Here is a 15,979-nt window from a genome sequence, read left to right on the forward strand (position 1 = left end):
AATGAAGCTGCAAGGAGCCTGTAATCCCTTTGGAATTATTTCCGAAATATTTTTCAAAGAAATGGCCCATAGTTTCATTAGCTGTTCAGGAGTATTTATACTACAATATCACTTTCATCCCTCCAATTCCCACCTTTTACTTCCACTAGTAATTTACTTCACTTTTAAAGAAACCATGGCAGTAGACTGCTAGACTTTAACCTACTAGCTTTTGAAGGAACAACAGTGAAGCTTAAAGCCCATCTGCAAGCATTAAGTACTCAATGCTTAAATCAACCACTTCTGTGTCAGAATTGTCAGACATGCAACACTTAAGTGGTTTCAAAAAAAGACCAATACTAAGGTTGGTTTTCACAGAAATCCAACACTCACCATTTTCTTCATGGCAATAATCAAATCCTGCCACACTACATCTTCGAAAAACCATCTTATTCTCAGTGAGGGTTCCTGTCTTATCAGAAAAGAGGTACTGAATCTGTCCCAGATCCTCGGCGATGTTCAGGGCTCGGCATTGAACAGTAGAATCCGTTTTCTCATTGTAGAAATCCACATCACTTTGAATGAAATATATTTGTCCAAGCTTCACAATTTCAATGGAAACGTAGAGAGAAATGGGAATCAAGACCTAAGAAGATCCAAACAAGTTTTAAAATGTCAACATAGGTCAAAGAAAGGATGTGAAACTGAACATAGCTGGATAAGCAGCAAAGATGTTAAAATTCTACCATAAGCTTAATAAAAAATTACCTGTAACAAAATGATCATGGTCCAAAACATATAGAATCCTGCCAACAGTGGTGATATGATACGTCTATCGGGTTCAGGGTTATTGAAAAAATGCATCTTTTCATACCTGCTCAACCAGATTCCATGACCTTTCAAAAAATACACAGACATCAAAAGGATGCTAAATATATAGCATGCAAACAAAAAACTTTTTCCTAAAGGAGAAGGAATGAGAGTATTCATTTGATTGAACATCAGTTGTTTGTTTTTGGAAACAAAATTCAAATTCAAAAGGCTATACATTCTCCTCTCTCTCTCTTTAAGTCACTCCCCAAGTTTCTTCAGTACTGTGGCAAAATGTAAATGGATAGGGTCAACAATCATATTTTTCAGGACAAAGGATGAAAGAGACAAGGATATGAGGTAAAAACATTACTGAGAAATAAAATCCACCTTACCAAAGTCAAACATTCACAGATATGATTTTGAAATAAAATACTTTAATATCTTGCTGAAAAGATGTCAGCAAATAATCAAATTTTACCTACCCACTGAGCCAGTTAAGCACATTATGACCAGAAGCATGACACACCAGAGGACATCTGTGTTTGCTCTTCTTTCTAATTTGCTGCGCTTATACCGCGGCCCACTGTTGTTCAGCATTGCTTTGGTTTCATGGCCTATGAAGGACGTGCAGTATGATAGAAAATGTACCAATTAAAGCCAATAAGCAAATACCATATTTAAAAATTTCTCTGGCAGACAATTTAATAAAACACAGTTACATGATCTATTTTGTCAGTTTAATCTTCTTTTGTGATCCACTTAGAAAAACAGGGACCAATAATTAAGTTTATCAGACAAAATGTCCTTTCTGCTTCAACAGATTGCATTTTTGAGTGAATGAAAAATGCTAACTTGTAGAAAAGCACAGAGTAGACAATGAAAATTAGAAACATAACTGACCTGCATAAACTACAATGCCCACAACAGCCTCTGTGTTTCTAATGGTGCATCCTCTAAGCAACAAATTTTCTTTACTGAGACCCACGCGTTCTTTGTTGGAATGTTCTCTATAAGAAAGACAGCATATAAATTCACTTTTAAATAGCAAAAGTGGGGATATAAAAATAAATTTCATGGCCCTTGAATGTTTTTGACTTGGAGTAAAAAGGCATTTCACAGGAAAGGTTTCAAATCTCTGGCCCATTTACTTTGGTTATTTCAGTTACTTGCTTTGTTTTTGCTACTTTTTTTTTAAGGCTTTTAGGTTCGGGGGTACATGTGCAGCTTTATAGGTAAATTGTGTGCTGCAGGGCTTTGGTGTACATATTTCATTACCCAGGTGATAAGCACCATGTCTAAGAGGTCGTTTTTTGAACCCCACGCTCTTCTTACCATCCACCTTGAATTAGGCCCTGGTGTCTATTATTCTTTTCCTTGTGTCTATATGTACTAAATGTTTAGCTCCCACTTATAAGTGAGAACATGTCGTATTTGTTTTTCTGTTCCAGCATTAGTTCATTTAGGATAACGGCCTTTAGCTTCATCCGCATTGCTACATGACCTCATTCCTTTTTATGGCTGCATAGTATTCCATGGTGTGTATATAGGCCACATTTTCTTTATCCATTCAACTGCTGATGAGGATTTAGGTTGATTCTGTGTCTTTGCTATTGTGAATCAGTTACTACTTTGTCTAGGAAAAGATGCAACAAGTTTCTAACTATCATTATTTTCAATGGTAGTCATTGTTTGTCAACTTCTATTACAATAACAAAAAATTCCAAGCAAGAATCCTGCTTTTCTAATACAAACTGTATTTAGGATAACTTAGTAATTGATGAGGGAAAAAATCCTGACAGAAAATTAACATTTTCAACTTGGATGAAATCAAGAATCATTCTAGGCAATGATAATTGGTGGCTGCTAAAATCAATGGTTAAAAGGCTGATGGGAATTTTATAATAATAGGATAAGAACTCATCCTTTTTTATGGCTGCATAGTATTCCATGGTGTATGTGTGCCACATTTTCTTAATCCAGTCTGTCATTGATGGACATTTGGGTTGGTTCCAAGTCTTTGCTATTGTAAATAGTGCTGCAATAAACATATGAGTGCATGTGTCTTTATGGCAGCATGATTTATAATCCTTTGGGTATATACCCAGTAATGGGATGGCTGGGTCAAATGGTATTTCTAGTTCTAGATCCTTGAGGAATCGCCACCATGGAATACTATGCAGCCATAAAAAAGGATGAGTTCATGTCCTTTGTAGGGACATGGATGAAGCTGGAAACCATCATTCTCAGCAAACTATCACAAGGACAAAAAACCAAACACTACAAGTTCTCACTCATAGGTGGGAATTGAACAATGAGAACACTTGGACACAGGAAGGGGAACATCACACACTGGGGCCTGTTGTGAGGTGGGGGAGGGGGAGGGATAGCATTAGGAGATATACCTAATGTAAATGACAAGTTAATGGGTACAGCACACCAACAAGGCACATATATATATGTAACAAGCCTGCACGTTGTGCACATGTACCCTAGAACTTAAAGTATCATAATAATAAAAAAATAGTAATAGGATAAGCCTGATAACACTAATCTTACAATGGGACAAGGAGACATCATGGGCCTCATGATTTATGGGAAAGAAAGTCATGGCCCTACAGGTGCTTAATCAAACTTCTATTAGGCATTTCAACCTGGGGTCTGTGGCTTCAGAGATTTGTGAAGCCTTTGAAATTGTACGAAATATTTTGTGTGTGTGTGTGTGTGTATGTATGTGTGTATACATGCTTGTTATTTTCCAGGGAGAGACACTGTTTCTTTCATCAGATTCTTTAAATGTCCCTTGATGGTTTACAGAGAATAAGATGGCCAGAGAAACATGTTAAACGTCACCACAAGAATGCAGTTGGCCAAATCTAAAACGTGGTAAATTCTACAGGCAAAATGACCTGTTTATTCAGAAAAATGAATGATGTAGGGGAACAAAAGGGGGAAGGAGGGGAAGCCCAATCCAAGGAGGGGGCAGTCACCTCAATCTAGAATGTGATCAATTCTGTAAGCTCAATGACTCAATTTATTGGGAGAAGAAATGTAGAGACATACCAATCAGATGCAAAGAATAGACCTTGTTTTGATCCTGGTTAGAAAAAGACAACTATTAGAAAACATTTTTCAGATAATTGTATATATTTGAACAAAAACTTGGTATTAGATGATATTATGGAATGGTTCTTAAGTTTTGTTAGGTGTGATAATGGTACTGTGGTTGTGACTCATTTAAGTCCTTATCTGCTATAAGTATATAGTAAGGTATTTACAGTGAAATGACACAGTGGAGGGTAGGAAAGGAAGTAGAAGCACAGCTGAAACAAAGATGGAAAAACTGAAATAGCTAAGGCTGAATGATGCCACATGGGTGTTCATTATACTTTTCTTTCTACTTTTTGGTGTTTGAAAATTTCTGTAATATATAATTTAAAAATTATCGAAGTAATTACTTGACTAAATTGCTACAGTGGCAAAAATACAGAGCAACATCACGGGAATATTTAAATAAACAAGCAAAAAGTAATGGTTTTCACATATTTTGAAAATGTCCTAATTTCAGTATGAAAATTAGGTTGTTTTCTGGCAATAAACTTCAATTTACAAGTTACTGCTTGTTCCTTACATATATAAAATTTGTTAATATAACCTTGCTATGTGAAATTACAATTAAAATAAAATAAAAATTATTCAAATAAGGTTTCAAACTACAAAGAAAGAGAAAGACAGATTTATCATTTCATTCCCATATGCTATAAAGCACTTTCTTCTAACAGGTATATGTTTATATTCCTGCACATGCACAGGCCTGTGTATGAAGAGATGGTAAAAGCTAGATGCATCCTTGAGTTTAAGCTAATTCAGCCTTTTCGTTTTACAGATGAGGAAATTAAGTCCCAGCATTCACATTTCCATATAGCATTCCCGAGTAAGCACCAGCCAGTCCTCAGCAATGTGGCATTTTTTTTTTCTTATCCCTAGAGTCCTTATAGGAAATAATCTAACACATAAAACCATCAATTCCAAAGTTCCTCAGATTTTTTCCCCCTGAAATCCTTATTTTTCACCATTAAATCACTTTGAGGTACGACCATTAGACAAAAGTTCAGCTTCTATATTAATTGCACTTACTGCAAATTCCAAAAATTTCCTGTATTTTACATGTGTCTGATAATTGGCACTTACGGTATGGAACCTTCGGGATTTTGTATGAAGCACTGGCTGTCACATACAGCTTCCATGAAACATCTATCTGCTATGTGCCCAGCACTCCAACCCAGATGCTAGAAATAGAAAAACAAGCATATGCAGTCTGGACTAATGAGGTCTAAGAGGAGGTAATACAGGTAGAAACATGTAAGAGTAGTAAAAATATGATAGTATGATAGCAATCTGATATTCAGTATACAGTGTAGTCACAAATAGGCAGGATGTCAGTTCTAGCTTAGAGCATGAAGATCAAAGAAGGTGTCATATAGACAGGTAGCTTGAGCATCTCAATTTGTGTTTAATTTTTGAAAACAGGCCACAAAGCAGGGAAAGAATAAGGAGCCAGTTTAGTGGATTAAAAGAATTCCACAGAAAATCACTGTATCTACCTAGGCTGATTCTCTTAGTAAATGTTTCCCTGCCAATGGCTGAGGCCAGCGCTCAGGATGGACATGAACAGAACAGACAAAAGCCCCTCCAATCACTAGTGAAGGCAGAATCCGAGGATTCGAGAAGGGAGGCCACTTCGGCAGTGAAGTCATGATAATCAGAAAACAAAGCAGCAAATTTCAAAGCAAACTGATATCGGAGAAGCCCATCACAAACAGGGGAATCAAAGGGCAGAGAAACTTGGTGCCCAGAAACCTAGGGAAAAGTGACAATTTGGATAGGCAGAAAGCTAGTAGGGCCTTGGAACTAGGTAAGTGCTCTGAACGAGACTCAGTGCCCAGCACAGCAAATGATGCTCAAATGTGTCTATTAAGAAGAACCATATCCAAAGGATGAAAAGAGAGGCTGACAAAAGTAGGCCACGGCTCCAGTCCCAGGGATTTTGAATGACTTGTCAAGTTTATACAGGAGCAAACAGTTCTGAGGTAGCAAGAGTCGGAGTCTCAGACACTAGACAAACTATCAGAATTGGGACACAGGACCAAAATTTGTGTGGCAACAGTGTTCTCATACATTTTTTTAAAAAATCTACTAACTACATGCACTAGGCCAGATTCCTTGCAGAGTGCTATATGCTGCAGACCACAGAGTGCAGACTAGAATTCCTTCCTGTTCTCTCCACCGCCTAAACCAAATACATCCTGCTAGGGGCAAGTCTGAGCTCGTCAGGGAGTCAGCGTGCCCAGCTGCAGGAAGAGGACAGCTGTATAGGCTGCACCCTAAGACAGATCTGACCTCAGGTGAAGAAACGGCAGCCCCTCAATCTGACGTTTACAAGAGGAAACTTTATTCAGAGTCAGCAGCTAGAGGAAATGGTCCTTGAAAAGGATTCATCCTAAGAGATGGCTTATGAGCATGTTTCTGATGAGAGAGGGGCAGCTGCCTAACAGCTTTTCATAAAGACCATCTAAAATGTCCATGGAAGGATTTTTCTAATACTAATTCCAATAACTTTAGGATAAATGTTTCATTTTAAGCAAAATACACAAGGCCCTTCAGGCTCTGGCCTCTTCATGATCTGCCTTATTGCTCACCTACATTCCAGACATACTTAGCCACATAGAACAATACAAATACACTGTAGTCTCAGGCCTCTGTGCTCTTGCCTATGCTGCTCCCTCAGCCTGAAATGCCAGCCATTCTTTTCACTTTATTGTTTGCCAGGCATCTTCTCGTTCTTGAAGATTCAATTCCAGCATTATCTCCTAAGACTAAGCCTTTCCCTCTTTCCACTGCATAGCTCACTCTCTGTCCCTACCCTACCAGATGTCTGTATCTGGTGCTACTTCAAGATGCCATGGAATCCTGAACAGACCAATAACAAGTAGTGAAATTGAATCATTGATAAAAGGTCTACCACCACCAACAAAAAGCCCGGGGTCAGATGGATTTATTGTCAAATTTTCTCAGCAGTGCAAAAAAACAGCTGATACCCATCTTATGGAAACTATTCCAACAAGTCAGAGGAGTCAGATTAGGTGCTCCCTAACTCATTCCATGAAGCTAGCATCACCATGATACAAAACCCGGCAAGGACACAACAACAAAAAAGAAAACTTCAGGCCAATATCCCTGATGAACACAGACGCAAAAATCCTCAACAAAATATTAGCAAACCAAAGCCAACAGCACATCAGAAAGATAATCCATCATGATCACATGGTTTTATTCCAGAGATAGATGGATAGTTTAACATATACAAATCAATAAATGTGATTTACCACATAAACAGAATTTAAAACAAAAACTAGGCTGGGCGCAGTGACTCATGCCTGTAATACCAGCACTTCAGGAGGCCAAGGCAGGCAGATCACCTGAGGCCAGGAGTTAGAGACCAGCCTGGTCAACATGGCAAAACCTTGTCTCTACTAAAAATACAAAAATTACCCAGGCATGGCGTCAGGTGCCTATAATCCCAGCTACTCAGGAGGTTGAGGTACAAGAGTTGCTTGAACCAGGAAGCAGAGGTTGCAGTGAACTGAGATCACACCACTGCACTCTAGCCTGGGCAATAGAATGAGACTCTGTCTCAAAAAAAAAAAAAAAAAAGAACAGCAACAACAAAAACCCATATAATCATTTCAATAGATGTAGGAAAAACACTCAATAAAAACCAGTATTCTTTCTGATAAAAAATCCTCAACAAACTAGGTGTCAAAGGAACATACCTCAAAATAACAAGAGTCATGTATGACAAATTCACCGCCAATATCATAATGAAAGGGGGAAAGTTGAAAGCATTCCTCCTAATAACTGGAACAAGACAAAGAGGCCTACTCTCACCACTCCTATTCAACACAGTACTGGGAGTCCCAACCAGAGCAATCAGGCAAGAGGAAAAAAAACAAAAGGCATTCAAATTGGAAAAGAGGAAGTCAAATCATCTTTGTTCACTGATGACATGTTCTTATACCTAGAAAACCCTAAAGATTCCTCCAAAAGACTCCTATACTTCAAAAGCAACTTTAGTAAAGTTTCACAACACAAAATCAATACACAAAAATCAGTAGCATTTCTATACACCAATAACATTCAAGCTGAGAACCAAATCAAGAACTCAATCTCATTTACAGTAACCATACACACACAAAATAAAATACTTAGAAATACATTTAACCAAGGAGGTGAAAGATCTCTACATGGAGAAGGACAAAACACTGATTAAAGAAGCTGCAGATGACACAAATAAATGAAAAAACATCCCATGCTCATGGATTGGAAGAATCAATATTGTTAAAAATGTCCATACTGCTCAAAGAAATCTACAGATTCAATGTAATTCTTACAAAATACCAATATCATTTTTCACAGAATTAGAAAAAAAATTCTACAATCATATGGAACCAAAAAAAGTACAAATAGCCAAAACAATCCAGAATGGAAAAAAAATAAAGCTGGAGGTACCATATGACCTGACTTCAAACTATACTACAAGGCTACAGTAATCAAAACAGCATGGTACTGCTACAAAAACATAGACACATAGATCAGTGGAAAAGAATAGAGCACCCAGAATTGAAGCCACATGTCTACAACCAACTGATCTTTGGCAAAGTTGACAAAAATAAGCAATGGGGAAAGGAAACCCCATTCAATAAATGGCGCTGGGAAAACTGGCTAGACATATGTAGACATATGTAGAAGAATAAACGAAATCCCTACCTCTCACCACCTACAAAAATTAACTCAAGATGGATTAAAGACTCAAATGTAAGACCTGAAACTATGAAAATCTTAGAAGAAAACCCAGAAAAAACTCTTTGGACACTGGCCTAAGGAAAGAATTTATGATTAAGACTTCAAAAGCAAATGCAACAAAACAAAAATAGGCAAATCATATTTAATTAAAACAAACCTTCTAAATAGCAAAAGAAACAATCAAGAGAGTAAACAGACAACCTACAGAATGGGAGAAAATATTTGCAAACTATGCATCTAACAAAGAACTAATATTCAGAATCTACAAGGAACTCAAACCAATCAACAACTACAAAAGAACCAAATAACCTCATTAAAAAGTAGACAAAGGACATCAACAGACATTTCTCAAAAGAAGACATACAAGAGGCCAACAAGCATTAAAAAAAAAAGGTCAACATCACGAATCATCAGAGAAATGCCAATTAAAACCACAATCAGATACCATCTCACACCAGTCAGAATGACTATTACTAAAAAGTCAAAAAATAACAGATGTTGGCAAGGATGCAGATAAAAAGGAATGCTTATACACTGTTGGTGTGTATGTAAATTAGTATAACCCCTGTGATAACAGTATGACGACCTCTCAAAGAACTAAAAATAGAACTACCATTTGTCCCAGCAATCCCACTACTGAGTATCTACCCAAAGGAAAAGAAAACATTATATCAAGAAGACAACCACACTTATGTTTCTTGTCATGCTATTCACAACAGTGAAGTCATGAAATCAACCTAAGTGTCCATCAATGGATGATTAAAGACAATGTGATACACACACACACACACACACACACCATGGACTACTATTTAGCTATAAAAAACAATGAAATCATGTCTTTTGCAGCAACATGGATGGAGCTTGAGTCCATTGTCCTAAGTGAACTAACTCAAAACCAGAAAATCAATACTGCATGTTCTCATTCATAAGTGAGAGCTAAAAAATGGGTATACATGGACATATGGAGGGAAATAATAGACACTGGGGGCACCAAAAGAAAGGAGGGTGGGAGGAGCATGAGGGTTGAAAAATTACCTACTAGAAACAATGGTCGCCATTTGGGAGATGGGTACACTAGAGGCCCAAACCTCACCATTGCACATGTCCACGTAAAAAATCTGCACATGTACCATTGAACATATAAAAACAAAAAAATTAAAACATGCTACTATTATATTCTACATGTCCTTCCATCTTACTGTTACTTTTCCTAGAATTTTAACCAACTTTGTTGAGTTGTTTATCCATTTACCTGCTGATGAACATTTGGGTTTCTGCCAGTTTTTGGCTATTACAAATAAAACTGCTATGAACATTGTATACAGGTCACAGAATGGAAAACTATTTTCATTTTTCTTGGGTAACTGTCTAAGAGTGGGATGGCCATGCTATATAATGGGCATATGCTTAGCTTTTTCCGAAATTTCCAAATTGTTTCGATAACAATTGGATAACAATAGTGCAACAATTGGTTACACTATTTTACATTCCCACCAGCAGCATATGAGTATTCAAGTTCCTCTACATCCTTGCCAACACTGGGTACACTTGATCTTTTTAATTTTAGCAAGTAAAGCTCTGTGGTTTAACCTGCATCTTTTCACAAAATTATTTGTCATTCATATGTCAAATACATCAGTTCAAAGTCTTTTGACGGTTTTTAAAGTTGTTTGTTTTATTACTGAGTTTTGATATGCCTTTATATATTCTGAATAGAAGTCCTATATCAAATACATGGATTGCAAATATTTTCTTCCTGTCTGTGACTTGTCTTTTCATTGTGAAAATAGTATCATTTGAGGAGCAAAATTTTAAATTTTGATGAGTTCTTTTATTTATTTTTGTCTTTAATGGATTGTAATTTTGGTGTTGTATCTAAGAAATCTTTGCATAATACAAAGTAAAAAGAGTTCCACCATGTTTTTTTTTTTTTTTCTGAAAGCTTTTATAACTGTAGATGTACATTAAAGTCTAGGATTCACTGTCAGTTAATTTTTGTAAATGGTGAGAGGTATGGACTGGAGTTCACATTTGAAAATATAAATACCCCATTGTTGCTGTACTGTTTGTTGAAAAGATAACCTTTCTCCATCTATTTGTCTTTGCACCTTTGTTAAAAACCAGTTGTCCATAAATGTGTCGGTCTATTACTAGACTCTACAATCTCTTCCATTGATCTGTTGGTCTATCTTTATGCCAAAATGACACTGGCTTGATTATTATACCTTTCTGATAAGTCTTGCAATCATGTGGTTTTAGCCTTCTAGCTTTTTTCTTGTTTTTTCAAAATTCCTTTAGTTATTTTGCATCTCCACTTAAATTTTAAAATAAGCTTGTCAATTTCTTAAAGACCTTGCTGATATTTTAATTGGGATTTCACTGACTATAGATAAATCTGGGGGAAAACTGATATCCATTTAATTAGCACTTTAATTTTTTTTCACTAGTGTTTAGTGGTCCAGTATACAAGCAGCTCACATTTTTGTCAGACTTATACTTAAGCATTCCATTTTTCTGATGCTATAATAAATTGTATTTTTAAAAATTTCAATATCTGCTCATTATTAGCATGTTAAAATACAATCGATTTTTGTGTCTGGATCTTGTTTTCTACAACATTGCTAAACTCATTATTTCTAGTAGGTTTTTTGGAGATTTCATCAGATTTTCTACAAAGAACATTATACCATCTGTGAATAAAAGATAGTTTTACTTTTTTCTTGTTGGTATCTTTCATTTCTTTTTCTTGCCTGACTACACTAGCTAGACCTTCCGATGTAAGTTTGTCTTGTTCCTGGTCTCAGGGGAGAAGTATTTCATGATTAAATATGCTGCTGGCTCTAGGTTTTTCATGGATGCCTTTTATCAGATTAAGTTCCCTTCTACTTCTAGTTTGCAAGAATGGAAATTAGATTTTGTAACATGCTTTTTCTACATCTATGAGATGACCACCTGTTTTTTCCCTTTTGATTTGTTTAATATGGTTTGTTAATATAGTACTAGAATGATGAATGACATTGTATTATTTTCTAATGTCAAACCAATCCTACTTTTTGGGGAATAAGTCCCACTGGGTCATAATGTATTATCATTTTCATATATAGTTGGATTTGATTTGCTATAATTTTGTGTGGAAGTTTTGCATCTATGCTCATGTAGGATATTGGTCTTCCATGAAATGTCTTTATACCCTTTTGGGATCAAGGTAATAGTATCAGGATAATTCTCATTTCAAAAAATGATTTGGAAACTTTGCCCTTCTCACACTGTGAAGTAGGTCTAATTGTCTTTTTTTCTGAAAGTTTTATAACTGTAGATAAAATCTGGAAATTGAGGATCAAAGCGGGTAGATAACTTGGCTCAAGGCCATAGTGCACTTATGGGCTGATACCTGAAATTAGGTAAGGACTCCAAATTCTAGCTGCCTTCGCAAAGGGGATATGGATGCCACAAGATACCTCCAGAATGAATATTATTATTATGTGTGTGTGTGTGTGTGTGTGTGTGTGCATGTGTGTGTAAATATTTATTAATTAAAATAAGCCAAACTATTTTAGTAGGTGGCTAAAGTTATGACCTTTAGTGATTTAACAAGGGTATTAAGTACAGAAACACTTTATCAAATTAAGTACAGTTGCAACACACAATTCCACTTACACCTACAAACGTTCTCGTCACGTATTACTCACAGGAAGCCTCGGAATCTGCTGAGGTCATTGTTTGGGTTTTCACATTCTATCCTAGTGGAAAACTTCTCCGGATCAACTTCAGAGTCCTAAAAATGGTTTTTTTTGAATCACAAAATAAGAATTCAAGGTTAAACCCTTAATACTGAAGTGTTCTATCACTTTCACCAGTTCTTAAAATAATGCTAAGGCTTTTTTGCAATGAAGTTCATATCATGAATTTCCCAAAGGAAGGAAAGTAGAGGCATAATTATGTGATCTATATTTGGGATTAGAATGGTCCTGGAGCATTAATAAACATCTGCAGGTGATGGGAATGACTGAGTCATTTAATGAAATCTACACAGGACTCTCCAGAAGAGAGCTTCTACTCATAAGCAGCTTTTTATCGATAAAGCACTGAAAAACTGAAAATACTTTTGTTGTTGGTCTTTAATCACATAAGTGGTTTTTGAGATTAAATGTATATGTGAACACTCTGAGAATATATGCATTTGATCTCAGCCAAATTTTATAAATTAAAAAATGTAAAAATAAACTAGACATCAATATCTATAATATTTTCTAATGGATCAGACAGATAATTTCAGAATTCTTTATGAAAACAATGAACAAATAAGCAAAGTGCCTTTGTAGGCACAGCTTCTTTAAGGTATGGATTCCCCTAAAACAAGCCACATCAACCTTATTTCATTACTCTTATTTTCATATCCCTTTGACCAGTAAGATAAATGCTATTGATATTGATATATATCATAATTAATAGGTATGTAATAGAAAACATGAAAATGTGAATTATATGATAATATGATTTATTTTCTAATGAGTAATATCTATGGAGTTCTTTTGACACACTAAAATCTATTGTGCACTTTAAATACATTAGCTAATTTCTTCTTCACAACTCCATGACGTAGGTACTATAATAATTGGGCCTAATTAACAGATGAGGAAAGAGAGATACAAAGAGGATCAGTAATTTGCCAAAATTCTCAAAACAAGAAAGTGTTTATAGTAGGATTAATATCGAGGTCACCAGATCACCCTTAACGAATCCACAGTGTGCTGATTAGTGTTAGACAGGTGCAAAAAAATCGTGCTTTTTGCCATTACTTTTAATGGCAAATATTAATTGCTGATTAATACTCAAAGTGGGTATGTAGTGGTACAACAGAATGTTAAGTTGTGCAGGCTTTTTACCAATGTCTTTGGTAGGAGACTACTTACAGAAATGACAATGACAGTAGTCTAACAGGCATATCAATCACAGAGGATCTAAATGAAATCCATAGGTAGAGAGGTGGGCCCAATATGACAAGATGAAATTTTCCAAAGATAAAGGTATTGGTAGGCTAAAACACTTTTTTTTTTTTTTGGTTTATAAGTGTAAGACAGAGTAACCCTGACTTAACAGTAGTTTGGGTTTAAAAAAAAAAATAGACTGAGCTCAGTGGCTCATGCCTGTAATCCCAGCACTTTGGGAGGCTGAGGCACATGGATCACGAGGTGAGGAGATCGAGACCATCCTGGCTAACACGGTGAAATTCCATCTCTACTAAAGATACAAAAAATTAGCCAGGTGTGGCGGCATGCGCCTGTAGCCTCAGCTACTCGGGAGGCTGAGGCAAGAGAATCTTTTGCATCCAGCAGGCGGAGGTTGCAGTGAGCAGAGATTGTGCCACTGCACTCCAGCCTGGGCTACAGAGCAAAACTCTGTCTCAAAACAACAACAACAACAACAACAACAAATCATTAAATTGTAAAATACTTCATCTCAAGTGCTTCCAGAGAAAGGGGAGGGAAACCGATATTTAGACATTATATATGATGTTTTCATGTATATTATTTCATTTGAATCCTACAATAATGCTATAGATACCATCATTTTCATTTTAAGATTAAAAAAAGGAGGCATAAAGTGTTTAAATGACTTGTCCAAAGTCTCACGGTAATTAATAGCAGAGCTGTGATTCATTTAAATCCATGTCAATATAACTTCAAGGTTTCTGTTTCCCTCTGCACGATACTGAGAAGGGTCTAAAAGCTACGTAGCATGAAAAAAAGTTTTAAGCTTTGGTATGTAAGTAATTACAGATTTTAGAAACAATGATCAACTAAAAATAAGATATAAAGTCTAAGTTTAAGAAAAATAATTCTGTTAGGTTCCTTTAATTCCATTCTGAAAAATATTAGTGCTCCACTAAAGTGTATCAACTCTGAAGTCATTTTATCCTCTTATCTAGAAAAGAGTACACTTCCACGCATATCTGGAAATGAAAGAAACTTTCTGGAATTCTAATTCATCCTGGTGAAAATAAATTAAAAATCTCTTAATTAAATGAGCTCAGTCATCTTCTGAAAAAAAAAAATGTTAATAAGCCACTAACTGAGAACATATGACTTACTTGTTCTGCATATCCCCGAACCACCTGCCTCTGTTTTAAATTGCTCTCTCCATCAAGACCAGAAGTCTCAATGTGACAGATTCCATCTGGATCAGTGGAAAAGAGTAGTACCATGTCTGCAGGGATGACCTCGTTACAGGAGAGGCGAATAAAGTCCCCAACAGTAACGTCTTTCCAGCATCGGTCAATGTATTTTTTCTCTTTTCTATAATTAAAAAAAGATTTTTTAAAAAAGAATACCAAGCCAAAAATACATACAATGTTTTTAAGTTTTTTTTGTGTACAATTTAAAGTGTATATTAAATATTAGGGTAAATTTTAAACTATTAAATGCTCAAAGGGGCCAGGCAAGTTGACTCATGCCTGTAATGCCAGCATTTTGGGAGGCCGAGGTGGGTGGATCGCCTGAGGTCAGGAGTTCCAGACCAGCCTGGCCAACATGGTGAACCCTGTCTCTACTAAAAATACAAAAAATTAGCTGGGCACAGTGGCACTCACTTGCAATCCCAGCTACTTGGGCGGCTGAGATGGGAGAATCTCTTGAACCCAGGAGGTGGAGCATCCAGTGAGCCTAGATCACACCACTGCACTCCAGCTTGGGCGACAGAGCTATCTCAAACAAACAAACACAAACAAACAAAATGCTAAAAGGGAAGCCACAGAATTGGCAACCCCTAAATTCCACAATTGCTTCACCTGAAAATTTAGTTACTGAGCCACTAAAACATATTTCTCAGCTCTTTCTTCCTGTGGGATTTTGAACCATTGTGCTGTTTGAGTCTAATTCTGGAATAAAATTACAATCAACATTTGATGGGCTCATTCAGATACAAAGCAATTTCTTCATGCTGCTCTGTGGTCAAGTACCAAGGATCTGAAGGTGCACAAGACACATCATCTGCTCTCAGCACTTCCCATCAGGCAGATGATAGGATGCATTACCATTATGCTCCACGATGCATTTTCCTTAGGGTAGAATGAGGACATTTGTATAGTAGAATGTCATTTTCCCTAGGGTAAAATGAGGACATTTGTATAGTAGAATGCCATATATCATGTTAGCTAGTTAGGTAGCATTTCACATATGATGCCACCAACAAAAATTAACAAGGTCTGTCTTATTCCTCCACTGTCTCCCAAATATCCATAAAAAAGTAATATTTGTGACAAATACAATAAAATACACTTACTTTATTTCATCAGAATAAATAGCAATCACAATTTACACAAATA

The 15,979-nt window shown here is 36.2% G+C and overlaps 1 protein-coding gene across 5 annotated transcripts in view; it reads right to left on the reverse strand.

The window, feature by feature from the left end:
* The window catches only part of ATP10D (ATPase phospholipid transporting 10D (putative)), a 112,278-nt gene that overhangs the window by 61,282 nt on the left and 35,017 nt on the right, over positions 1-15,979 (reverse strand). For all 5 annotated transcript variants that reach the window (XM_033214753.1, XM_033214754.1, XM_033214751.1 and 2 more), the window contains 6 exons: positions 14,747-14,951; positions 12,345-12,430; positions 1,693-1,799; positions 1,275-1,406; positions 748-875; positions 373-625 (listed from right to left, as the gene is read on the reverse strand). In XM_033214753.1, coding sequence (XP_033070644.1) covers positions 373-625; positions 748-875; positions 1,275-1,406; positions 1,693-1,799; positions 12,345-12,430; positions 14,747-14,951 — 911 coding nt within the window. The remainder of the gene's footprint in view (positions 1-372; positions 626-747; positions 876-1,274; positions 1,407-1,692; positions 1,800-12,344; positions 12,431-14,746; positions 14,952-15,979) is intronic.

Source organism: Trachypithecus francoisi, unplaced genomic scaffold, assembly GCF_009764315.1.
Source record: "Trachypithecus francoisi isolate TF-2019V2 unplaced genomic scaffold, Tfra_2.0 Lachesis_group1, whole genome shotgun sequence".
Taxonomy (NCBI): Eukaryota; Metazoa; Chordata; class Mammalia; order Primates; family Cercopithecidae; genus Trachypithecus; species Trachypithecus francoisi.